At 40.4% G+C, this 27012-nt stretch overlaps 1 protein-coding gene across 4 annotated transcripts; it reads left to right on the forward strand.

Annotated features, from left to right (window-relative positions):
* Positions 1–1124: 1124 nt before the first annotated feature.
* On the forward strand, positions 1125–23950 carry C6 (complement C6). 4 transcript variants are annotated; one of them, XM_077790360.1, is made up of 19 exons: positions 1125–1262; positions 1471–1560; positions 2782–2939; positions 3741–3897; positions 6135–6279; positions 6885–7026; positions 7847–7985; positions 9930–10130; positions 11307–11547; positions 12231–12353; positions 13344–13510; positions 14404–14629; positions 15819–15990; positions 16950–17061; positions 17503–17635; positions 18621–18812; positions 19341–19431; positions 20867–21108; positions 23013–23950. In XM_077790360.1, the coding sequence occupies exons 3-19, from the start codon at positions 2782–2784 to the stop codon at positions 23192–23194; spliced, it is 2823 nt and encodes a 940-aa protein (XP_077646486.1). In that variant the 5' UTR covers positions 1125–1262; positions 1471–1560; the 3' UTR covers positions 23195–23950. The 4 variants fall into 4 exon arrangements, with proteins under 4 accessions (XP_077646486.1, XP_021407116.2, XP_021407123.2 ...); XM_021551441.2 differs by having other exon boundaries at positions 1125–1248; XM_021551448.2 differs by having other exon boundaries at positions 1125–1248; positions 1508–1560.
* Positions 23951–27012: the final 3062 nt, after the last annotated feature.

A 27012-nucleotide genomic window follows, 5' to 3' on the forward strand; every position in this document is an offset into this window, starting at 1 on the left:
TCTCCTGGGGTCCCACTGGGGCTGGAGGGGCTGCCCTCAGTGAGCTGTGGGTGCTGAGGTTTAGAAGATGCTCTCTGGAGGGTAGAACATGATATTTTTCACATAACTTTGAAAATCCCACCCAGCAGCAATGATAGAGATAGTGATGACTATTTTGATTTCCTATGACAAGTTTACACAATGTAATAAGGATCTGGCAGAACATCACTTGGCTAATTTTGTGCTCAAGTTTTGTAACAACAATTCTTGGCAAGCTCAGAGTTTTAAAAAAAAATCTGCAAAGGCAACTGGAAAATGAAGATATGCAAGAAACTCTGAGGTTTTTTTTTTTCAAGGATATGGATGACCTTGGATCCCAGCAAATTGGGAAATATGTTTTGAGGACTCTGACATCTTGGCAAATATCTGCAAGTCCAATGGAGTCAAGGGGATCCAGTGCAGGATTGCTCTCTCCATGGAATCCTTGCTGGGTATTTGGGAGGTGAGGGATTCTATTTAATATTGTGATTATTTTTTTAGGGCAAACTACTTCCTTCTTTTGTCCTTGCCATTGCTGGTTTTGTTCTGCATGTGTGTATTCTCTTATTTACCATTTCAATCCCTACCTTGGCACCTCAGTCATGAGGTGGTGCCCATGCTGCAAGACAGAGGCTCACAGTCCTTGTCTGCTGGCAGTACTCCCCCAGGGTCAGAGAACTGATCTCACCATCGAGGGCAAAAGGGAAACAGCTGTAAATAAGCTCAAAAGTATTTGACTATTGCTTTCTCTGGGAGCCCTCCTTTTGTGGAGATGGTGCAGCAGCAGACAGGTATTTTGCCTGAGCCTGGACTCTGTCTCCTGTTTCCTCGTGAAAGCAGTAATGAGTTACAAGCATGAGCCTTCTTGCCAAATTCTCACCCTCTTGCAGTCAGACTGAAAGCAGAGAAGTTGTGCAGCTCTCCGGGGCAGCACAAGGAGATCTGCAGAGTGTTGAGCCACTGTGGCCCCCTGCAAATGTACTTTGATTCCTCTTGGCTCATTCTGGGCAGCTGCATTGGTACAAAGAGGTGGTTCTCCACACTTCTGTAAAACACATATCCCTGGGGGTGCAGGTGCAGAGGCCATTTCATTCTGAGCACTCCTGCCACCAGATCAATTTGCCTTCATTAAAACATAACCAAATCAAACAAAGCCTCTGGCCTTTCATTTGAAAGACTGCAGCAAACCACATCAGGGTGGCATGAGTCTGCAACATACACTGACTTCAGGTAACAATCTTACAGTAAGTTAGAAAGGAGGATTTTTTTTTTTTGTTGGCTTCAACGCACATGGGTTACAAGACCTGTGGAAAAGTGTTCTGTGGGGTTTGTTCAATTTCTTTAAAATGTTGAATTACCCTCTCATAGCCTAATATTTATATGGCTTCTGATGCACTGATGGGTTGGTGCTTTGCTCACTGATGAGAATAAAGAGCATTTCTTTGTGTACAGCACACTGACAGAAAAAAGCAAGTAATTGTTGTGTCAGGCTTCATCTCTTTTTGAAGACGGCATTGTTGGTGCAAGAAGCCAGGAAGTCAGGTAAGGAAAAAGAATATGTCTGCTCTCATCTCACTGGCAAGATTGCTATATCCTCTGTCTTATCATATTTTTTATTTTATTGTACTTAAATCTCTCTGAAAGGCTTGTTCGTTCATGAGCTTTCCATGTAAAAAGTGCTGCAAGTTCTCACTGCACAACAGTGTGAAGACCTACTGCCTTCCTTTGCTAAGGGAGGAAGCAATGGTTGGATAGATGCAATTTCATTTACTTTAAAAAATAAAAAATCATAAATTTAAAAAATAAAAATCATAATAGCATATGTGTCTAAAAACCTTAAAGAAAAAAAAACAATTGCACAATTAATTTCAAAGTTTTTGAAACTAACTATTTTGGAGTATTGTTTTGAAAAAAATACTTTGGTTTTTAAATGTGCTACTGAATTTGAGGGGGATTTTTGAGGTAAACCAAATTTATAATGCTCCACTGCAACAGCCTATCAGATTTAGTGTTGATTGAACCTTATGATGAGGTTTGCAGTTTTTAATTACTACATCTTTTTTCTGGATTTTTTTTTACCAAGTATTATTACTTCCTAAACCTTGCCTATAACCTTCTGTCTCAGCAAATAAAGTCCTGTTGACCACTGGAGTGAGAAACAGGCTTGATGTACTCTTTCTATTGCTGGTGGAAAATTCAGATGAGCTTTAAATAGTGATGGTTTGCAGTTTCAACCAGCTAGTCAAAACTTTAGGATGGGAGAATTCACTGCAACAAAATGCTTATGCAAAGAGTGTTTATAGGCATGTAAAAATTAATTGTTAACAGACTAATAGATCAGGCTGCCTAATCTTAAGCTCTTGTTTCTTGTTTTACATACTGTATAGGAAGAACTCTCATATTTTTATTATTATTTCTAGAAAATATCTTCTAAGCAATGAAGAACAGTAATAGATCTTTATTTGTTACATCCAAAATAATTTATAACCAACTTCTGAAACAGAAATAGCCCACCATTGTGTTAGTACTCCTGATAAATTAGTGGCCAAAAATCCCATTGTGACTTCTGGTCCTTGAAGTACTGACTGAATTACTGCTATGTCTATCATGCATTATTCTTCCTTTCTAGGTGCCCTGCTTAGCACCTTTGTATTTTGAAGCAGATTTATAGATTCTGCATTTTAGAAGAGACATCTCTGTAAGAACTGTGGCATAACTAAGTGATAGTTTCTTGAGCTTTTGTTGCTTGTCTCTGTGATGTAGATGGACACCTTTGCCATGCCCATGACTGTGCCAATGCACTTGGTCCTGCTGAGCCTGGTTATTGGGAGCAGCCAGGGGTGCTACTGTGAACATTACCCATGGGGGTCGTGGTCTGCCTGTTCACAGAGCTGCAATTTCGGGACACAGACCAGGCACAGGTAGGACCAAGCCATCTCACTACTTCTATGTTTATTTTCTGTGAAAAATAACACTTCTGGAGAGGGGCACCCATGTCTGAAGCTCCACCTTCCACAATATTGAGAAAAATTGTCATGCTCAGGTGTTTATCAGATAGATAATCTTTTAATTGCAATGCTTTAAAGTGACAAAATTTTAAACATTACTGCCTGTGAGTCAGAGAGGGAAGGGGAGGACTGGAATTAAATTATCCTTGAGATCCCTTCCAACTCAGACCATTCTAATCCTATGAGCCAGTGACTCCAATCAAACCAATATCTGCCAATAGATGCAATGAGGGGAGGACAGCCAGGGCCTGCAGTGGCCTTGCAGGCAGTGTGCTTTGGGTGTTCAGCCCCTGGGGATACATGAGGCTCTGGGGCCCCTGCACTGGCACAATGCCACTGGAGGGCGGAGATCCAAATTTCCTCCCTGCACCATTAGTTTTATGACAACAGATCATGTAAAATAAAGATTCAGTAGCATCAAATTTGATGCAGCACTGTGGTATAATCTAAACTTGTGAGAAATCCCCTCTTTTCCTCCTGGCTCTGTCTGTAGCTATCCTCTGGGACATCTGAGATTATATGAATCAAAAATAATTGCTCTTTAAATTTAAGGCATATTTGGATTTTTCTTGTATTCAACGTTCTGCAAATGCATATTATCTCTCAGGGTTTCTTAGTTGGGTTCAAATAATTTTGTCAGCCTTTACCTACAAGTAGAGAACACCTACAGTCTATCTACTCTTTCCTAGCATATTTTTTAAACTTTTTTTTTAGGCAAATAAGAATGGATGAATATTATAGCCAAAACTTCTGTGATCAGCTGTGCACAAAGCAAGAATCTCGTACATGTAACCAGCAAACATGTCCTATCAACTGTCAGCTTGGAGACTTTGGCCCTTGGTCAGAATGTGACCCATGTGTTAAAAAACAAGTAGGTAGAAAATGTGGGCTAAATGCAAGAAATTATGCTAAGGAGATCTCCTTGTTTCAACTTTATTGAAATTGATCTGGAAATTGCGAGTTTAAGTTAACAAGGGAAATTGATTATGAATTATACAGCAGGAGCTGGAGAGAACAAGTTAAAATAAGATCAAACCAGAAAGGGGTTTAGTAGAGTAAATCTATTTATGAGACTGCTTGTGATGCTTACCATAAACTTGCTTCAAAGTTTCTACTGCCATAGTTAAAGGTGAATTTTTCACATGAAGAATCAACTAAACTGAAGTGTTCATGTCTGCTTAAGCAGGAGAGAGACACAGAATCTTATCTTATCTTATCCATAACATTCTGTATGTTCTAAAGACAAGAAAAATAGAATCAAATAATCTCTTGAAAAGAGTCAACAAATCCTAAGTGCTGTTGGCTAGAAATTCTCAGCCTGTATCTTATGCTGATAGTCACAATCAGTTTGAGATTGCTGAGAGCACACAGCATGCACAAACCCTCCCACTTCCACAAGTAGATGTGGGACAATCTGTGGGACAAACACCCAGGATGGTGTTTTTTACTCTTGGGCTTTTCTCTGTTAACAATGCTAGGCTTAGATGTGAGACAGTAGAGAGGGAAGAAATGAAAAATCAGGTAAAAGTGAATTGGACCTAAACAAACGAAGCCCTGTCAAATGTAAGGTTCTAGAGGATAGAGGGAAGTGACAGCAGATTGTGTGGGGTAGTTGTATGGCTGGTGGGTATGACCTTTGAAGCTGACTGTGAGAGCAGGTCTGAGGTTCTGCATAAACACAGCCTATGTCTCTCTGCATGTACCCCTTGGTTTCAGAAAATCATGCCTGAAAAGCAACACTGAAAAACTTGTCAGACATCATAAGTATATCTTTACATATATATCTAACTTTTTGATGCTCAAATAGGGTGAGAAAGACACACAAAAGCTGTTCTACATGTGAGAGATGAACCAGTCTGTGGGGGTGCAACTAGGATGGGCAGTATGAGAGCAGAAAAAGAAGAATCAGTGAGAGACTGGGAGACAGAAAGCTTCAAGAGGTGAAAGGGAGTGTTCCTCTCAACTGGACTGATTTCAATACCCTCTTATAAACCCAAGTTTCTTACCTTATATCACTATATAAATGTATTATTCTTTATTAGTTTTAAATATTGATGCAACATATATGCTTCTTAAAACAAAAAGGTGCTTTTGTGGACTGTGGTCCATTTTCCCCTACAAACTATAAAGATCACTGCTTGTGACATTTATAAATAGGAATAACCAACAGAATGGAGGACCTGGCTTACTGTTTAAGAGTGAAGACTAGTGTAAGCAAGTTCCCATTGGTGGGGAGGGATAAAGAAATGGAAGTTCTGACAAATAATATAGTGAGTGTTATGGAACTGATATGGAGCGTAAGAAGTGGTTCTCATGAGCTTGAAAACTTTCTGGTGTTGCTCTTTGCACTCTTCCTTCAGAGTCACTTGGTTACTGATTTTCACTAGAATCATCCTGCCCTGCCCTAGGGTCTGTCTACAGGGAGGGAAATCTTCAAGGAACCCAACTTTGCCAGTGGGAAAATTCTTACAGGAGAAACCATTCAGGCACACACAGACAGGTCTCACCAGAAGTCCTGTGAATTGGAGTGGAAAATATATCTGAAGTGGTTTATCTATCACCTTTCAACTTTACTGTTCTGTGTGGAGGGTGTTATCTCAGGGAAAGAAAACTCAATGAGCTCCCAGAAAGTTTCAGGAAAAGCTTTTTTGTCTTCTCAAGTCATCCAGTTCTCCTCAGACAAGTGGTCCCACATGTAGGAGTCAAGCCAGCTGGGTTGTCAATGTCAGGGTATTTCTAATTCCACAAAGACGGTAAAGAGCAGGAAAAATCTCTGTAAGCCTCTTCTCACATAATTTCCTACTGTATATACTGAAGATACAGGGATGGAATTTCTGATTCCTTTGGTTATGTAGACCAGTTAGTCTGCAGTTTAATAAATTATGCTTCATCAGGACTAATGAAGCTCTTGGATATCAGTTCCCTGGCTGCCTCACCTGGGATGATGGCATGGTAGAATGGAAGGACAAGAAGGACTGATTATTTCCTTCAGGTCTGTGGTTCTGATAAAGCTTCAGCAGCACTGAGATGTGTGGCTCTGCCTGGGGTGGGACTTAGCTACAAACAGCTCACAAAAACAACCCTAGGTTTGTTTGTTCTGCCTTTCAGTTCCGTTCCCGGCAACTCCTGCGACCATCCCAGTTTGGGGGCCAGGCCTGTACTGAGCCACTGGTGGATTCCCGCCCATGTTTCCCAGCTAAGCTCTGCAATATAGTGGAAGTTGACTGCAAGAATAAATTTCGGTGTGAGAGTGGTAATGATAAACCCCATTGTGTAACTGCAATATTACCATTTAGTCCAATTTTAGTACTGAGACAAAAGACATCCATACTTTCCATGTATGAATTCCAGGGAAAATGGACCAGGGAGAAAAGTCTACATGAGGATTTTATATGTATTAGTGACAAATTCTTCTATAAGTAATTAAAATGCAGACTCTAGCCAGGGGTGTCACTAGGATCCTGATAGCTAGACAGTACCACTTCTCCAATTATTAATTTCTTCGCCCAAATTTTTAATATAGAAATATAACTTTAGAGTTTGTCTGAACATAAATTCTCACCATTTTTATTAGGTTTGTGGCTATTTCTTGTTTGCTTCAATTTAAATATACCTCATTAAACAAAATAATTTTACATACATATCCTTTTGCTAAACTTAAAATTAAGCCTTTGCAGTTTTGAAACACGACAAAACTCACAGAATTGAAAGAATAATTTCTTAATTGGGATAATCCTGGCTTTATACTAATTCAGTGCTAATATCTATGGCAAGCTCACACCTTTGCAAGGGAAAAAGACAAGACTGCCCTTTTCTTCATTTAGACATGATGAACCTTTGCTCCTTTCTGTGGTGCAGGTCGCTGTATTTCAAAAACACTGGAATGTAATGGAGAAAATGACTGTGGAGACAACTCTGATGAAAGAAACTGTGGAAGGAAAAAGACTGTGTGTAACCGCAAGTATGAGAGCATCCCCGGCGTGCAATTAATAGGCAGTGGGTAAGCCAATTCTGCTAATCTTTTTGTAAGCTTTAGTCGTTACCTCACTAATTTACATGAACAAAATAATTCCCAGTAAGCATGTGAGAGCATTCATCAAAGCATATAATGTCTCAAATTAAAACTGGCAAGAAATTATAAAAATAAAAAAAAAAATTAGACTAGGACTGCCCTGCTGCATCTTCCAGTCCTGCTCTGCACTGCTGGTAGACCAGATAACGAGGTGTCAAGGAACACTCTCCCTGAGTGACTTGTTCCCTCTCACAGCAATCAGAGCATGTAGGGGCAGTTTCCAGCTCATGGAATTACTTACCTGTACATCATGCCAAGTTTTTCAGAGATTTTGAGGATGTTTGTCTACAGATGTTTGTCTATGTGATGTTTCAGGATACCAACTACTTCCACACTATTAATTAAAGCAATATAAAGCTTAAACATGGGATGTCTGTCCCTAGCAGACTTGCATTTTTTAATTGAATTTTGAACTCAGTGTGGTCCAATAACATCACTTATGGTAGAAATAGAGAACCAGTAGTTCATTTTCCTAGAACCATTTTTAGGTTCTCCACTTAAGACTGACTGCCTAACTTTGGGGTTATCAGTAAGGTTAGGCACTGCTGGAAAGTAGGCAACTGGATTGATGCCACTGCATTTTTCAGGTGAATTCAGAGTGAATGAGAAGTTGTTGCAATTCCTTTAAAAGATGCTCATGCTCTCAATTGACTCTAGAACACCTCAGTGCAGCTTGTATACCATGAAATGTTTCAAGTCCATACATCTTCCTGGAGTTGTTTAATCTCTGGAAATAAATTTTTGTTAGATTTCACATTCTCACGGGAGAGAGCCGAGGGGAAGTTCTTGGCAACTCATTCAATGGAGGACAATGCACAACAGTGAAGCGCAACGAGACAAGGAAATTGTATCGTGTCCCTGCGAATCTGGAGGCTGTCAGCTTTCAGGTACTCTCAAGCAGCAGCTCCTAGCCATAAAGCCCTTGCAGTAATCACAATCCAAAATAAGTGTTCAAGTGTTAGGTAGTACTGCATGTTTTAGAACAAAATTTCTCAACCTGGTGAGGCTTGAACTTGCTTCAATTGATGTGTGGAAAGGGGGTATTCATGTTCCACTCACGCTTTTCAGATATGTGTTAACTCAATGCACCTTATATCAGAGTCAATATGATTGATTTGAGCTTCTCCTGCTTCCAGTGGCTGCAGCCTTATTTTGTTCTGACCTGGTACCAAGGGCCTTCTCCTAGCTACACATCATCTAGGCAGAGGTTTATTCAACTCCAAAGCTTATTCCAGCATCACTTTTGTGTACTTGAAAAACAAATGGCTGCTGCTACTGACTCCAGCTTCCTTCCTGTCACCTGCAGCCTTGGGCTCCAGTTCCTCCCTGAGCCATTTCAACCCCTCAGTCCTACCTGTTCCCTGCCCAGCCCCCCACAGAGAAGCAAGGAATGAAGGCAGGCACTGAGCCTGGAAAGCAGGAGGACAAAATACACACATTTGGAGAGGAGGCTTACAGGACAGGTATGGGGAATGAACAAAATGAACTTGGAGTGTATCTTGCAAAAAATCTAGGAAGCACTAATACCCCTTTTATGGACACTGGCATGCAGAAAACGCCTTCAATACTGTGGCACAACATCTGGCTGTGTACATATGAGCAGGCCCTCTTTGAAGATAGTAGATGCTGCACTGGAAAAAAAAGAATGCAGGATGTGAAAAAGGCTCAACTAATGGATGAAAACTGATGACTTTTGCCACAGGTGTTGTGAGATTTTAGGATTACTTTAACAGAGGCAACTGAAAAAATAACACCCTGCTGCATTCCACAGAAGTTGTAATTCAATTGGCCATGACATGGAGGATATGTCAACAATGGTGAAAAATTACTGTTTGCAAAAATATTCAGAGGGGAAAACCAACCTTTGGTTTTCCCAGGTCTCTTTATAGCTAGTAAAATTCACTAAGTTACTGATGTCCATTTGCAGACTGTTAAGGGTTTGTGAAACTCACTTTTAGGAGTGTAGTCTTTATCTTTTAACATTTAGAGCAGCTTCTCATATAGAAAGGTCACTGGACTGGGCCTTCCTGGAACTCCAGTCTATTTTCCTGCAAAAGCATATGACTTCTTGAAAAATGGATGGGGGTAGGGAGAAAGGGCCACCTAATTTCCCAAAACCCTTAGCAGCCATATTAAGCAAACCAGGTCTAGAGGAGGGGAAAAAAAATCTCATTTTTCAAAAGCACAGAGGGATTTTGCCAAATTTTGGGAAATAAGTAATTTCTGATCTGATGCTGAGGTTCTTGGTGTTTTGCTCAACACCACCACTGGAGGTTAACAACTTGATCAGCAGGTTTACTCTCAATTCCTCTTTATCTGCCTTTAATCCATCATGCAGTGTAGGTGCTAGCAGTCCAACCATGCTCTAAGACTCTCCCGTGGAATCCTGTTCATTCTTCTAGCTGGAAATTGAGAAGAAAAGTCAGGAAGCACCAGACTCTGTCTTGTAAAATATAGAAGCCATATGGTTGGGAAGCAGTCATGATGTCGTCACAACATGTATGTCTGGAATTCCTTTAAAAGTATGTTAGAATGTGTTGAAAAATATTCCTATGATTTAGGGCCCAGCAGTGAGAATTTTCAGAAGAAAGTGCTACATTTTTTTTTTGTTGTTGTATAAACAGCTATTAGTAAGTCTGGTTCTTAGCTTGTATTAATTTTGCCTCTTAGCCTTTCTTAGTCTCATCTTTTTGTAGCTTACTTTCACATCTCAAAAAACCAGGCATATTTTTTCCATTAAAAACATCAAAAAATCAAGTATTCATCGCTTAATAGTTTTCTGTTTCATATTATCATTTATGCAAATGCATTGTGCTTTACTGAATCTCCAGGTAACAGATGAAGAGGATGATGTAACATCAGATTTCTACAAAGATTTAATTTCCCTGAGTGATAGTGCTTATGACAGTAGTTCATCCACTCGTAGTGGTAAACATTCTTCTGGAATCCCATTTTTATTCTCAAGAAAGAGACGGATCAAGGTTACATCATCTTCCTCCTTCAAGAAAGCTATTGAAGCCTCATATGAAAAGGTAATTTAATGTTGCCTTCAGTTTCCTTCTTTCAGTTGATTTGTGTCTGCTCATTTCAGAACTGAGCTGCCAAAGGCTACTCTCCCTACCAAGACATTGGCCCACTAGAATTAGATATTAAAAAATCCTCTTGTGATACTACAAAATGTTCATGGTTGCAACATACCTTTTGTAATGCATCATGGGGTTTTTTTTGGGTTTAGTACAGAAAACATAGGCTTATTCCACTTTTAAAAACACAGATTTGACATTATCATATTGGGTGACTCCTTCCCCTATCCTAATTATAGATTAAGAGGGCACAATACCTAACACAGTAGCAGATAACTCAAAAGATAAAGGAAGTGCAGTCAAGAATGTTATACTTATGCATGTACTGGGTATTAATCTACATTATTTTTTTATTTGCTAAGTTTATTTTGGTAAGTTTATTTTGGGGGAACAGTAGCTTCTTATTGGCTTAAGCTCAGACCAGAGCTAATTATGAAAATGTTAATTTAGCTTAAATTTTCAACAGAAAATTATTTTGTGTATCAATTGATTCTCAGCATTGTTGTTGTGGAAGGTGGTGAGGTACAGGAACAGGTTGCCCATACAAGCTGAGGATACCCTATACCTGGGAGTGTTCAGGGCCGGATTTGATGGGGCTTTAGTCCAGTGGAAATTGTTTCTGCCCACAGCAGTGTTGTTGAACCTAGATGGTCTTTAAGGTCTCTTCCAACCTAAACCATTCCATGATTCTGTGAAATCACAGAAACACACCAATAATTTACTCTGGTGTTGGCAAAAGATGACACAGTTTAAAATCCTTTCTTAATGATCCACAGCAGGACTATTACCTTGAGTCTTCCTTGTATTATCCACTGTATCAGTCAGGAAGCCTCTATTTTTATCTCTGTCTCTATAAATTGTATTAGTGAGTGTTTGTAGGTAGATGTGTACTTGTGTATGTTTGACAGGCCTACAAGTCAATTTGCAACACTTCCTTATATAGTGAAAAAATAAGACTATATTGATCACTTAAAAGAAGGGAGGAATTTTCCTGTGCTTTGGGACATCTCATTCAGATCTATATGTTAAAATATGTATAAATAAGATATTAATACTCTTGGCTCCTTTAGTTTCTGCATTTACCTCCCTCTGAAGGTGCTAAGATTCCCCTTTTCTTATTTCTAGAATTCCAACTTTATAAGAGTCCATAAACTAATTTCTGTTGCAAACTTCACAATGAAACAGTCAGATCTGCAGCTATCAGACATCTTTCTAAAAGCACTTAACCACCTGCCCCTGGAGTACAACTATGCTTTGTACAGCAGAATATTTGATGACTTTGGCACTCATTACTACACCTCTGGGAAGATGGGTGGTTCCTATGATATTCTTTACCAGTACAGCTCTGAGGAACTGCGGAACTCAGGTATGTAATCTTTAACAAGCAAATATCATTATTTGTTTAACAGCTTTTCTTATCCCTGGTTTTAGGACTTACACCACAAAGTTCTCCAACAGCAAAAAGTTCTTTAGACTTTCCCAGACTCATTAATTACTCACATTGCTTACATATAGAGCAAGAAGAAATTTTTGCTCTACACTGTATTTGAAAAGTTCAGAAGTTCCCTTATTTGGTAAATGTCTCTGTGTTCAGGGAAACCACTTAAGACCTTCAGACCCAGACCAAGTGCCACGAGGAAATGTGTTCTAGCATCCTATATCATGGGACTGAAGTCTGAGAGGTATAAGGGGTACTTTTGGGATTGCAGTCGATAAAGTTGATGGTTTGGATTAGAAATTACTTTAAAATTTTCCCATGACTGCTAGACTATCAAAATTAAGACAACACCACAAAAAAGGAAATCTAAAATTAAAAGCTGTGATCTTTAATGCCACTGCTGTCACTTGCACAGGCATGGGAGGGCAGATGAAGCATGCCTCTGTCCAACACTGTATGTAGGGCAGCATGTGCCTGCTGTAGTGAACTCTCCAGTGGCAAGTGAGGAGCACGGAAAGCTGCTGGCTCATCTCAGTGTGGGAGCCTGGGGCATGATGCTTGCCATGTATCATGGTTATGCTGATAAAGATGCTGCTCTGTGGTATTTCTAGGCCTGTCAATTGAGGAATCAACAGAATGTGTCCGAACAGAAACAACCAGGCGTGTGTTATTCTGGAAGAAAAAGGAAGTCAGTACCAGATGCACCACAAACAGGATGACTGTGACACATGAAGGTGACCATGAGGAGAATAGGGCCATGTCCTGTTACTTACCCTGAGAGATACCATTTCCCTCAGCTGCCCCAGGTGACCTCTCAGCTTTGTTGAACTACAGATGTTCTTCTACCACTGTCAGAGCAGCCAGTGTCTCTTTGTCTGCCTCTGATACAAGCACTGAAAGCATATTGTCATTTGCAAAAGAAATTATGATGTAGGTGTGCTATTTCTCTGCTCTGGAGTGCCATCCCTGGGGGTCTGGTGTCACTGGCTGTCCAGTTGGTCACAGATCTGCCAAACATTACCCCTCACTCTGGGTCCAGGGCCAGGAATGCTGATCTGTAAAATGAACAAAGGCTAGAAATTTGTGTCTATGACTCAGTTCCTGATCTTTTTTAAGTGTTGTGCAGAGGTCGTTGGGAGAGTTGGGCTGCAATAAAAAAACTCCCTGACTTTCCTTTCCCACCTTCCTCATGCCAAGCAGATATTTAGGTACCGGGGGGACACAGAAATGTGTCTCAGAAACTGCAGAAAGCTGGTGCTTTTTCCATGAGAATGGCAGGAGTCATACTCTGCATCACTAAGGATAGGAATTTCATCACTTCCACCATGTTTTTGTCCTCAGTAGTTGATTAGTTTAACTTAAATGTTTACAGCCAGGACTAAACCTGCCATGCTGTGTTTTCTAGAAGTATCCTCCTGCCATGCTGTGTGCTCTAGAAGAGACTACTGCATTCTCTGCATTTTTCACTACTGTCTTACACTCTGAATATCCCCATGGCTCAGGTCTGAAACACTTTCCTTTGAAATATTATCACAGGTTTCTGTCATAGTAGGCAGGGATTGTTCTTCTGAGCTTTGACTTCTTTTTTCCAATGATAGTTTCAAAAAATTATTCTTAATATATTCTTTAATATCCTCTTATACTTTTTCTTATAGTTAGTGTTGTCAGGTATGATGTCTTTGGAAGCCTTTGTCTGAAAATACTGTGATGAAATTGTCTTTCAGGTTCCATTTTGGAGTCAGCCGAACGATCAGTTTCCCTGGTAAAAGGTGGTAGGTCAGAGTATGCAGCAGCTCTGGCCTGGGAGAAAAAGGGGGCTTTTCCAGGACACAGAGTCTTCACAGACTGGCTGGAATCAACAAAGGACAATCCTGTGGTAATTGACTTTGAGGTAAGAGAAGAACAAGAAAAACACTCAGATAGCAAAGACTAACTGCTCTTCATAGAGCTGTGCAGATATTTTTTCCTGTAAACAGGGATGATGCTGTGTGCGATATGAATGTACATAAATATGGGCAGAACATAAACATACAGAACTTTTATTAGGACTACTTCTTATGCATGTTGGTTTATAAGGCACACTGGTTTTGCATTGTCCATGGACAATGGGATTAAGAATGACGAGTGTGAATTACTTGCTCCAGCACCAGCAGGAGCTCAGGCATAGGCAGAGGTTAGTTATCGTGCAGGAAAAAAGCGCATGGTATTATTCCCTTGTCAGGCCTACGTCACAAAGTGTGTGACATAGCTAAACTGAATAAAACAGCAATGCCCTCTATCTCTGTCCTGTTCGTTGATGCAGCATGCCAGTGCTGCTGTGAGTGCACCGAGCTGTCTCCCTCCCCAGCTGCCACAGCAGCTGCTCAGCAGCACTATGAGCAAACATCAAAACCTGCCTGAATGCAGCATCCACTGAGGTTTCTCTTGCTGCAGCTGCTGAACTCCTGAAGCAGCACAGGAATGTCTGACATGACAGGGACTGGGATGTAAAGCAAACCTTACATCACATAGTGATGCAATGTGTGGTAGAGAGCATCCTGAAATTTAGGACATAGTATCCCACTTGGTTGATTCTTCCTTGGCTCATAGAGTCCTAAATTGAGGAGATGAAAGCATTATGAACAGGATAACATATATGTATAACACTGTTGTGCTCCTTTAAAACATCCATAATTCCTGTGTGACACAGCTTTGTATGCAAGCACTATCTCCTTTAAAATGCTCTGGCTACCAGTGAGGGCCCTGCTGTGTTTCGGCTCCTGCTGATGAACAGCTCTCTGCCAGGTGTCCCCCATCGTGGAGCTGGTGAGGAACGTGCCGTGCGCGGTGACCAAGCGCCGCCACCTGCGGCGGGCCCTGAGGGAGCACGCGGGGATGTTCGACCCGTGCCGCTGCGCCCCGTGCCCCAACAACGGCCGGCCCGTGCTCTCGGGGACCGCCTGCCTCTGCCTGTGCCCGGCTGGCACCTACGGCGCCAACTGCGAGACGCGGGCTCCGGGCTACACCTCAGGTACCTGGGCTGATGGCAGCAGCGCAAATCTGGGCCTTCTGCTATCTCTTTGTCAGACACTAATCTGCCATAACGTGCCCTTGCTAGATCCACAGCACTTCTTGACACATGGTAATGTCCAAAAAGCATAAGGATAAATGTAGGGATGACAAATTAAAAAATCAAACTGAATAGCCATGACTCGAAGAACAGTGTAAGACATGGTACAATATTCCTTAGCTACATAATTAAGCTAATGTGAAATGACCTATTCAGCAATAGGGGGAAGTTGAGATCAAAAGTAATTGATGCAAAAAATTAAGAAACCCATTGCTTAGTTTTCCCTACAGCCTGATATGCTTAAGACTAAAAGGCTAATGAACATAAAAATTGTTGATTACACTTTAGAAGGAAAACTCAGTTGTCATAAGGAGAGAGAAAATCATCACTATTCTGGAGAATTTTAAGTGCAATTTAATGTAAAAACATTTTTTAATTAAATTGGCATTTGTTCCATAACTAAGAGAAACAAAGGAGATGTTATATATGTTTATATTCCTGAACCAAAAGGGAACATAAGGAAAAGTCACTTAGATAGGTACTGTCCTCATTATCTGACCTTGATAGAATAATATTTTGAAAGAAATAAACAACTGAAGACAGAGATGGATACAGAAAGTCTATTGCATGCAGAAAAGAAAGTGTGTGTAAGGAAAAGAAGTTATGCCTGCTTCATGGCGGTACAGGTAATAGATGCCAGGGGTTATGAAAAAACAGTAATAGTAATGTTTTAATTTAACTGACATAAGATGCAGATTTGGGATTTAGACATGATGTTAGAACTCAGACTTATTTGAAAACTCATTAAATAATGACCTATTTAAGAAACTTGTCAGTACCATGAAAACACACACATCTGTGAGTGCAGTAAGAGTATAAAATATGCCACTTCAGAGTTTTAATGTTATTTGCAATCAAAACTAAAGACATAAATGTACTTTAGGGTTTTATGAAGCAGCTGGAATTTGGCTGGACACCTTTTGGAAAACTTTATGCTCTAGATGCAACCTACTGCCTTAACCTTAACAATTTTAAATTTTCTGAAAATGGCTAATATGAATTTACCATCATCCCTCTCACATGTGGCCTTAAAAGAAATATTCTGTATGGTACTGGTCTGCCAAGATGGTGTCTCTTTAATTCCTTGCAGTTGCTGTTGATGGGCGATGGAGCTGCTGGTCTGAATGGAGTCCATGTGATGCTTCCTTCAAAAAAAGAAGGACCCGGGAATGCAATAACCCCTCCCCAATGAATGGTGGGAAGCTATGTGAAGGGCAGCAGGAAGAAGAGGAGGACTGTTATGTTTCTGTGTTCACAGACAGGTAAGAAGATCAAAAGATCTCCTTAGTCATGGATAACTAACTGGGATAGTTAAGGAGCACTCTAGAGTGGCTCTGTGACTACCAGGGAGAAACAGCAGACAACCTTCCCCTCTGAATTTCTTTGGGGGAGTATAGAAAAGGCAAACTTTGAAAACCCCTGCAATTTGCTTCACATTTGGATTTATTAATTTTTTATTCCTAGAAAACAGCTGATAAATTGCATACTAAAGTATGCCTATAGATTTTGTATGCTGCTTTGTGTGGCTTTGTTTCTAAAGCCAAGGAGAAATCTTTTCCTTCTCTTCACTGGAGTTCACAGGTTTTTTTTTTTTCCCTATCCCCTCTTTTCTTAGAGGTTTAGATCTGAACTCAGTCACAGAGAGAGTTTGGATGAAGCTATGAAGTTACAAAGGTTTCCACTTCAAGTATTCTAGATGTACTTTTTAGCGTGATTTCAACTTCAAATTTTAACCTCAAACTGGGCAGTTTTTTTCATCTTCAAGCCCAAGGCTTCAGTTTTTCACCTCTCCAGAGTGATTAGGAGAGGATAAAAAGCAGTGGGCTCCACAGTTCTGATTACTCAGACACCACGGGCTGTACAGCTCCATGATCACAGAGACCAGCCACCTTTAATTATTGCCTGGGGGCAACAAGAATTACATGGATTATTTAGTGACTTCCTGTTTTGTTGTTCTTTGCTGCCTCTTTTTCTTGCTGTAATAAAATATTTAATTAATTATGTTGATAAATGCATTTAGCACTTTTTTACTGCTCTCATGCTCTTGCCCCTATCAACCTGCAGTTTTGTCCACCATCTTTTGTTTAACAGAATAAAGTATAGGGGGAGGAACTTGCAACTCTTCTGAGTTGCAATTCCGGCAATTCTGGCAATTCTGCCATTGTTACTTGGTGACAGGAATGCTTAAGATACAGTCTTACAGCAGATTTTCACTTTTCAGAGGTGCTCCTTGTATAAATGATGATGAAGCCAAGAGAGAAGAGAATATCTTGATTGGTAAACCTGAGTCTGGATGTTCTAGGCCAGACCCACCAGAATACGGCTTTATCAGGGTAAGCATGAAAAATTATACAGAAGCAAAGTGTAGTAGTTGCAGAGATTGGACATTTTATAGTTTCTCTGCTGCATGTCCCTGATATCCAATCTTGATACTGTGCTAGTGAAAGTGCTATGTTCAAGGAATGCTGCAGGACTCTAGCCCACCACACTACATCAGCAACTGGAGAAAAGTCAAGGTAAAATTAATTTCAAGTTGTCCTTGAATCCTTGTTTGGTAACCATGACATCAGTTACTACAACTAGAAAAAGTTATCATTATATTGGTGAGTGGATGACTCATATTTCAGAGTAGGAAATGCATGCATTCATTACATCTTATCAGGATTTTGCTATTGTTTCCTTTGACAATGCCCAGTCTCATTACCATAGATCCTTGCAGAGCTTTGTGGTGTGGGTTTCTTAAATTTTTTTAATTGTTTTTTTTTTTTTTAAAGAATGAAAAGAACCAGTATGCTGTTGGGGAGGAAGTTGAAATTGCTTGTGTGAGTGGGCATAGCCTCACTGGCTATCAATACCTTCGGTGTCTGCCAGATCAAACCTGGACACAACAGCATGTTGAGTGCCAACGTAAGAAAGAGAAAATTAACAAAATGCACAGCAACAAAATAGAAGGGGAAGAAAGCATACAAAAAAGATTCTTATAAAGGTCTTTTAAAAACAAATCTCTAACATTTTTGAAAATATAGCATTTTAAGAAGGTATTTTATGTAGACGTGGCAAAAACATCATGAATCACTACATCACTCCCCTTTCAATTCAGAAGTGTTACTATTATGTGCTTTGTAAGGAGATAGTAATATGCAGTGCATTAGAAAATCCTCAGATGGATGCTGCGAGGTTCTTCTCTTTTCTAGTTTTAAATAGCTTTAAGAAAAGAACTTACCTTATGTTTTCAGACTTACATAGACATGTTTAGGTTGATACAGTTATGAAGAAGAAATTATTCCTCCAGAAATTTTTCTACTATCTTTTATATTAAATGGATTATGTGTTTCTAACCATGACCTCCCAGATTGCATTGAAAATCACTACTATAAATCAAGGCCTTTAAGGGTTTATAGGTCAGTTAAGAATTAAAGATCAGAATTGGTTTGTGTTAGCTAACAAGATTTCAATAGTTTTCTAAAACTTGGTATAATTTCATTGACTTAGTCTTCATTTTAACAAAAAAAAGTACCTGAATATACTTATGAGTTTTCTATTGCCATTGACTTTCTTCTATTAACAAAAGAGAAATTAAAACATGATGTTATATGCCATTCTATTTTTAAACAGAAAAATTAAATTACTTATATTGGCATACATTATAAATATTTTGTTGTTATTTAGTTATTACTTGAAAAATATTTTAAAGACTATGACAATGCACTAAAAATTTCTAGACTTAATTATGTTAAATTTTTTTTAGTTTTGAATGTCAGACAAATGTTCAGTATTACTAAGTGTCTTTATATATGGTTCTTCAGATGAAGCATTATGACTTTCTGTAAATATCCACACAGCATTAAGCCAACAAAAATTATGTTTTTTTTTTTTTTATTGTTTGTTACAGCCTCAGTATGCCTCAGGCCACCAATATCTGACAGTGTCACAATTTCCCCATTCAAGCAACAGTACAACATTGGTGAAACAATGAAGCTGAGCTGCCAGGCTGGGTTTATAGTCACTGGTCACACAAAATATACCTGTGGGAAAGACCTGTCCTGGATACCTCCTATTCTGAGGTCTATTACATGTGAAAAAGGTTAGTATGCCTGCAGATACTTACTGTTTCCATTGCTGGTATTAACAGTACTGTTTATTTCAGCTAGCTAGAACTAGAAGGCTGATGACTGGGTTTAAGACCTATAGCAGCTGTTCATTAATTTTAATTTTACTTTATGTTTCCCATGATGACAGAAATTCAGCTCTAAGCTTCTGCATTAAGTTCATAATTTTTGGATGCTGTGTACTGTAGATGTTAATAATGAAATTGAGACACTGCAACTGCTTAAAATCAAAACCAAATCAAACTGAACCCCAACTGCATTAACAAAGCTTTATGAAAGTAAAGTAGGAAAATGCATTCTATTGGAACTTCAGCTGCTCTTGTTATTTTCCAGTGATTTTTACAAAGACAGATGAAAATACTTCTAGCGTGCCAATCAGGGAGCTTTTGAAAAGAGAAACTTAGGACAAATAGAAATAAATCCATTATAGCTTTTATGGTAGGAGTGTAAAATATTTCCGTTCACTCCTTACTAGTTACAGTAATTCTCACTTGTTGTTTCAGATATGCTAACCAAAATTAGAGGTATTTGCAGTCTAGGACAAAAGCAGGTTGGATCTCAGTGTGTTTGTATGTCTCCAGAAGAAGATTGTGGGTAAGTACTGTAACTAGAAATCAAAGTTTCTCTAATGATAGACCAAGAGGCCATTGTGATGCTGAAGAGGAAGAGCAGGAAAAGACAACTGCAAATCAAGATATTAGCTAGCTGTTCCTCTATATTCAAATTACAGTCCTGTTTGTAGCCTGTGAAATAAGTAACAATCACAGAATCACAGAATGGATCAGGAGACCCCAGTGGTCTCCTGGCCCCACTTCCCTGCTCAAGCAGTGCCATCTCAGACCACATGGCACAGAATTGTGTCAAGATGGTGCGTGGGTGTGTCCAGTGAGGGAGACTCCACAACTTCTCTGTGCAAACTGTTCAATCCACAGTAATCCACTTCCTCATATTCAGGTGGAATGTCTTTTGCATCAGTTCCTGTCCATTGCCTCTTGTCCTATTGCTCGGCACCACCGAGCAGAGCCCAGTCCCTGCTCTGACCCCTCCCTGCAGGTACTGACAGGGATGAGGTCCCCTCTCAGTCATCACTTCTCAAGGCTGGACTGGCCAGCTTCTGCAGCTTTTTCTCATAATAGAGATACTCTAGCCCTTTGATCATTTTTGTAACCCTCCACTGGACCCGCTCCAGGAGTTCCATGCCTGTGTTGTGCTGAGGAGCCCAGAACTGGGCACAGCACTCCACATATGCCTCACCACAGCTGAGTTGATATGCAGGGTCACCTCCCATAATCTGCTGGCAATGCTCCCTCTAATGAACCCAATTACATTACTGTAATGAGACACCACAGCGCATCCTTTTAATCTACACCGCTCTCTGCTCCTGGAAACTCTGGAAACAGAGACTCCTGGAAACTCTTCTCTTTATTTCTCCAATGTCATCACTATGTACAAGGAGCATGTGAGAACTATGATCTCTAAGATTCTTTCCAATCCAAACCATTCTATGATTTTATGATACTCTTTTTGGAAAATGACTAAGCTCCACAAAATGATGCTGCTTGGAATTGCATGCACCTTCTAGGAATGAATTCACTCAATAGCCAAAAGCAATACAGAAAAAAGAAAACTACAAGCCACATGACTGCTTTTACCTGCCCTTGGTCCCAAGACACCTGTGCTTCAGAGATAGAGTTGCACACACAGCTGCAGGGATGCATTGACACAGAAAAGGCACCCAGGCCCAGTGGAGGTAATAATTTCTCCTTTTTCTTGTACAGACACGTATCCTTCACCTCCCAATGGCTGGACAGGACCAAAGCTTCCCCTTTCCACAGCACTTGTTTTATCAGGTCCAGGTTCTGCAGTAGCTAGGGCAGCCTTAGGTCTTTAGGTGAATCTCCAGCCTGGCCATGGCTTTGTTGTGTTTTGTCCGATGCTGATGTACTGTTTAAAAGTATGTGTACTGTTTAAAAGTATGGACTTGTTCTATAGCCTGCTAAAATAATTTTTGTTTTCTTCCATTGGGCAGCCACTACTCAGAAGACATCTGTGTGTTACATGCTGTTACAGAACAGAATGTAACTAAGGCCAGCTGTCAGTACTCGGCTGAAAAGTGCCTTGGAGTGCAGTCATTTAATTTCTTGCATGCTGGCCCTTGCCATGGTAATTCCAACCTAGACTGGGCTATTGAGAGGGCAAAGCTCTCTACAAATAGCTTGAAGAAAGTGCCCTGTGGCTATGACACCTGCTATGACTGGGAGGATTGTCAAGGTATGACTTCTGAATGGTGAGATTCAGCCATCCCTTTGGATCTAAAAGTAAATGTGCTGACTTTCACTGCTCCAAGAACATGATTTACAGATATTGTGGTCTCTCTGGGCACACAGAGTGTGAAATGGTCAGTCCTATGTCCCTGCTACCTAGGATTACACTTAGATATGTGACTTTTCCCTTTACTCACATCTAGTGTAGTGTTGTTACCACTAGAAAGGCACAAAAGGAACTTGAAAATTAAGAGAACTTTTCCAGGAGAATTAACATTTGAATTTTTAATTGGTAATATTTTCACCCATTCCTTGTGAGGCTACTGGTTCCTAGTTTGTACTTCAGGAATTAATTTGGGCCACACCCTCTATAATATGTAATTAAATTGTGAAATTAAATAATTATACTACTTCAAAAGCAATACTGGGGCCATTAGTCTTAATGGGATTTTAATGGTAAAATTTGCAAATACCCATATGTGAAAATTGTATTTATCAAGTGTTTTAAGGAACGAGCTAAGCTGGTAAAAAACCTAAGAGGATTATTTTCTAAACAATATTGTGCAGCTCGGCTATTTACTGTGTAACCAGGTGATAAGAGCAGTAGGTATTTCTGTAAATGTCTGAGGTGCTGACTGGCTCTGTGCATATCAAGTGTTTGCCAGGTAAATGCTGAGTGACAGACACTCTCACTCCATCCCTTGCTGCCAGACACAAATCTGATTCTTATCGCACCTGCTCTACTTAATGATAAATAAAGCAACAGCAGTGTGCAGCAATCCTAAGCCTCTGTTCTGAAGATGTAAGATTTCTACAGCAGAGAATTTGAAGTCAATATGGCTGTAAAATTACTGCATGACCTGTTGTCCCTTGTGCGCTCAAGCAGAGGGTATGACCAGGTGTGTCCATCTGGTGGAACCACTAGGTACCATGTGCTTCTGGGAAAAAGGTGGTAATTTTTAAAAAAATAACTTATTCCAAAGCCTCTAAGAAGCCTAGTTCTGCTTCCACTGTGCAAGTGTCTTCAAGCTTGATCTTGTGCCAGCACTTCAGTGTTTTTCTCTGAAAAGCATACGGAGGAGCCCTATTCAGAAAAATAAGAGAAAGGGGAGAAAAATATATTAAATAAGGTTAGTTGTCAGTGTGGTGCTCAAGAGATTAGAACTGGACTCTTTACTGTCTCCGCAGAAGTCCACTTTTCATGAGTGTGCACAAACATTTAGGAAATGGATGTTTTGTTTTTTCTGAAAGTGAGTAGCTGGTATCAACACAGGAACAGAACATACTGCAGAGAAGGTACTGCAGTACCATGAAAGAAACTAAATGGAGGAAAGCACACATTTTTCATGTTTTAAAAACTGAAGGCAGAAACTCTGCCTAGGGAATTTCTGGGAAAGAATATAAAGAGTGATTAGATCAGATCAGATCAGAAACTATCAGATTAGATCAGAAATAGGTAATGAAATAACCCAGCTGGACTGAGCTTTACCACAGGCCAGCAGTAGGTAGCTTAGTATTCATAAAGAGAGCTTTAATGAAATCGGAGCTGACACAATATGGACCTTAAGACTCCATTTCATGGCAAGATTGTGTTCAAAGATAATTGGAAAAAGAAAGTCAACTTAATATATCTTTGTTTAGAAGAAAAGTCAGGGAAAGACAGTGGATAAAAATAGTTAAATCAATTCTGCTTTTGTATGGGCCATTGCTGAAAAAACTGTTATTTAAAGCTGATTATGCCTCTATTCCTAATAGCCAACCATCTAGTGAATGCTCTACAGGCTTTTTGTAACTAATATATCACAAACATCCACTAGTGTTTTTCCCTGTTGGACTTTGAAATGTCATCAAAGTATAAAATCTGGTTTTAGTCATCACATTTACAGCTATATTTCCACACATTCATTCCAGAGACGCAGACCCAGTGCTTCTGCCTGATGCCTTACCAGTGCCCCAAAGGAGAGATCCGCCCTCACTGCATCCAAATGGAGACGACAGGGAGGAGGAGGACAGTCAGTCATTGCATGCTGGCAGCCATGAAGTGTGCTGGCATCAAACTGCAGGTGCTGGAGCAGGGGAGCTGCCTACCATAACCCATTTGCTCTCTGCAGATACCATAATCATTGCATCAAATGCAAACTGAGCCACCCAGGAAAAGCTTGGTTGGTTAAGAAAGGATAAGTAAATCAAAACAAAATGATGAGAAAAAAAATTCCAGCTTGCTTAACGGGTTTTTGGGAGAAGGGTGGCAGTGATTTTTTTCTGTCTGAAAATTACCTGGGCTTGGGGATATAAGGGACAACTTGTCATTGCTGGCACCTCTGGGGATGTGCAGAAGAAGGGAGGGAAACAAATGGAAAGGGAGAAAAAGAAATATTGCCTTTGGTCTCCCCTCCCCTAGAGCTGGATGAGACTTTTCCTTTCTTCAGCCATTTGTTGCTTTGTCCTTGTGACAGTTTGTGACTACTGTTCACTCTTGTCTCACTGGCTGAGTACCTGCTATATCACACAGGCAGACAGAGCAAGCACTTCAGCACCACTTCTCACATCAGAGATGGGGAAGGGGTAGCAAGAGGTTACATGCAGACACAGTACAAATGGAAGGAGCAATACCAAACACCGAAAATCACAATTTTGCAATGACTGAGTGAAGTCATCAAAGTGATGTGATTTTTAATTGGATTAGCTGAAGGGAGGATGTATTTGCTTCCTGTGTTTGTTCACTGGGTTTCAGCTTTAGGTAGAAAGCCTGAAGCCTAAAGCTTGGTGAATTTCTGTGGTACCCCTCAATGTGAATTAAGAATGTTTGTACTTTAAATATAAAATAAACATTTAATGCACTGGGCAGAGTCCTGCTGCAATATGTGGTTCTACTTGGAGTTGTGCTTTGAGCCTACAGAAATACATCACAATCAGATTCCTTGCATACACCTGCATCAGCACCCAACCTGAGAGCAATTGCATGGGGCACCTCAGCCCATCCCATGGGGCACCTCAGCCCATCCCATGCCCCCAGCATTGCTTGGGCACAAATCATTACTTCTGAGCAGTTGCAACTAGAATGTTCTCTTCAGAACTCAGAATTTCACAAATCTGAGTATAAATCTGCCTTTTAAGAAGGGGAAAACTGAACTCCACTTCTTTCTTTACCAACAGACATCAGAACAATGACAATTAGGAAAATAGCCCCACAGAATCATAGAAAAGAATAATAGAATTTGCTGAGCTGGAAAGGACCCATATGGATCATCAAAGTCCAGCTGGCCCTGCACAGGACACCCCAAGAATCACACAATATGCCTGAGAGCATTGTCAAAATGCTTCTTGGATACAGACAGCTTGATGCTGTGACCACTGCCCTGAGGACCTGTGCCCAACCAGCCTCTGGGTGAAAAGCCTTCTTCTAATGGCCAACCTAAACCTCCCCTGACACAACTCCAGGCCATTTCCTCTGGTCCTGTCACTGTCACCACACAGCAGAGGTCCATGCCTGCTCCTCTTCCCCTCACAAGGAAGTTGTAACTGCAGTGAGGTCTCCCCTCAGCCTCCTCCAGGCTGAACAGACCAAGTGCCCTCAGCTACTCCTTGTATAGCCTCCCCTCCAGACCCTTCACCATCCTCATGGCCCTCCTTCAGACACTCTCTAATAGTTTAGTATCTTTTTTACGTTGTAGCACCCAAACCTGCCCCCAGCACTCGAGGTGAGGCTGCCCCAGTGCAGAGCAGAGCAGGACAATCCCCTCCCTTGCCCAGCTGCTGATGCTGTGCCTGATGCCCCCAGAGCAGGGTTGTCTCTCCTGGCTGCCAGGGCACTGCTGGCTCGTGTTCAACTCACCACTGACCAGGAGCCCCAGGTCCCTTTTAATGTCAGCGCTTTCCAGCATCACATTTCCCAGTCTGTCCATACATCCAGCATTGACCTATCTCAGGGGAAGAATCCAATATTGTTTAACTTCATAATGTTGGTGATTGACCAGCCCTTTCATCGAGGGTTTCTCTAAAGGTTCTCTCTGCCTTGGAAGGAATCAACACCTCTCAAATTAGTATCATCTGCAGATGTGTTATCCCTTCCAGTTCTGCATCCAAAGTCATTTTTGAAGATTTACAGGGCCCATGATGGAGCCCTGAAGAGCTCTATATGTGACCAGTTGCCAGTCTCATGTGACTCCATTCACTGCAATCTTTTATATCTGACACATCAACCAGTTGCTGACCCTGAGCATTTCTCAGGGTGATATTCACCCTGAAATCTCACCCTGTTATTTCTCCTGATGCCTGAGAAACATCCATTACTGAACAACCTGCCCTATGTGTAAATGTCACACCTTGCCAGAGGCTGGGCAAAGTCACCTGGGAGCTGTGAGTGGGCTGGATGTGAAGTGATTATCTTTTCCTACAAAGAAACATATTTGGGATGTTGTCGAGCTCCCTAAAGCAGCAGCTGGTCTCTACTTGATGGAGCTCAAGATGAAGAAATTAATCCTGCTGCTAAATACAATAAATGTATGCTTTCTTGCTTAATATGTATAGTAAGAATTACTGCTTAATATGTATAGTAAGAATTATTATAAAAGGCAGAGATAGGCTTTCCTTTGTAGTTCTATAGCTCTTTCCTCCAGCTGAAAATCTATAGTAATACACTAGGTGACTAGGAGTGAGATGCAAATACAATTATGTTTAGATTGGTTTTTAGTGCCCTTGTTTTTTCCTGCTGGTTGCATTCTGTGGGGGAAGAATCACTCAGAATGGTTGTGTATGCTCTCTTCACCACCAACAAACAATGAAGATTTCTTGCTCCTGATCTTCTAACCTAAATACTATCTTTTCATTACAGGCCTCTGATTCTAGTTTGACTGTCTAGCAAAGTTTCTGATAAAAGGAATTTTTTATCCCTGATACTTTTCATCATGATAAATTGTCAGATCAAGTTATTTCCTAGTGAACAGAAGGCAGCCACTCACCTGCCACTCACTAATAATGGAATGATTTTGCCATACACTGAATCCAGAGGATTCAGCATGCTGAATCAGAGGATTTCCTGTATGCTGAATTAAGTGGGATTTTTACTGTTGGCTTCAGCAGGGTCTGGATTGCACTTTGCAAGGAGTTTGAGTTTCTCCTGTGCTCTGTCACAGGGGTCCCCAACCCTTAGATCAGGGACTGAAGTTCTTTAATATTTTCTGCAACGTCTGTCTTTCTCTTAGATATGACTTATATGAGGTAATGATAGTTTTCTTGTTCACTCTGGGCAGGAAATGCCATCCCTCCTTTGCCATTGTAAGCTCCAAGTAACCTATCTGGCTAGATGGATCATTGCCTTGGCTTGTAACTTATAACTGGAGAAGATACAGCAAACCTGAAGTAAATCTGTGTGGGTATCCTAGGTCACAGAGACCTTACCAATTCTCAAAGGACATCTTTCTTGGTAATGCAGCTTCTTTACTACACAGAAAAAAACCCTATTTACTTGGTCGTAACAGTAGAGAGGAAGCATCATCCAAAATAAATATAATGAGACTTTCCACACAAATTTCCATACAAATTCCAACATGTCTAATTTTTCACTAGCCCAAGAGTGTGTGCAATGTATATAGCATACACTTACCAGGGACTGAGGCAGCTGAGACATGATTCAATGTCTGGACAATTAGCACTGCTGTTTGTCTCACCATGGCTTCTGTATAAATACTTATTGTGATGTAGAATGCAAAATTTGAGAAAATATGGAAGAGAACTGACTAGTGTCTGTTATAATGTCTATCTTTATGCAACCTCAGAAAGGGGTAATCCAGGGTTTTCTTTTCATGAAGGTAAATTAAATATATAGGTTTAGATATCAACTGCCAAATTTTTGCTGCTGAGCCACATCTTAGTTATAGCAATTATTGTTCCTTGTTGCAAATACGAAAAC

The sequence above is a fragment of the Lonchura striata genome, chromosome Z (assembly GCF_046129695.1).
Source record: "Lonchura striata isolate bLonStr1 chromosome Z, bLonStr1.mat, whole genome shotgun sequence".
Taxonomy (NCBI): Eukaryota; Metazoa; Chordata; class Aves; order Passeriformes; family Estrildidae; genus Lonchura; species Lonchura striata.

Coding starts and splice junctions, on each gene's coding strand:
- C6 (XM_077790360.1), top strand. CDS start 2,782: ATGGACACCTTTGCCATGCCCATGACTGTGCCAATGCACTTGGTCCTG. Junction 7,986..9,929: donor TGGAGGCTGTCAGCTTTCAG/GTACTCTCAAGC, acceptor CTGAATCTCCAG/GTAACAGATGAAGAGGATGA. Junction 13,511..14,403: donor CTGTGGTAATTGACTTTGAG/GTAAGAGAAGAA, acceptor GCTCTCTGCCAG/GTGTCCCCCATCGTGGAGCT.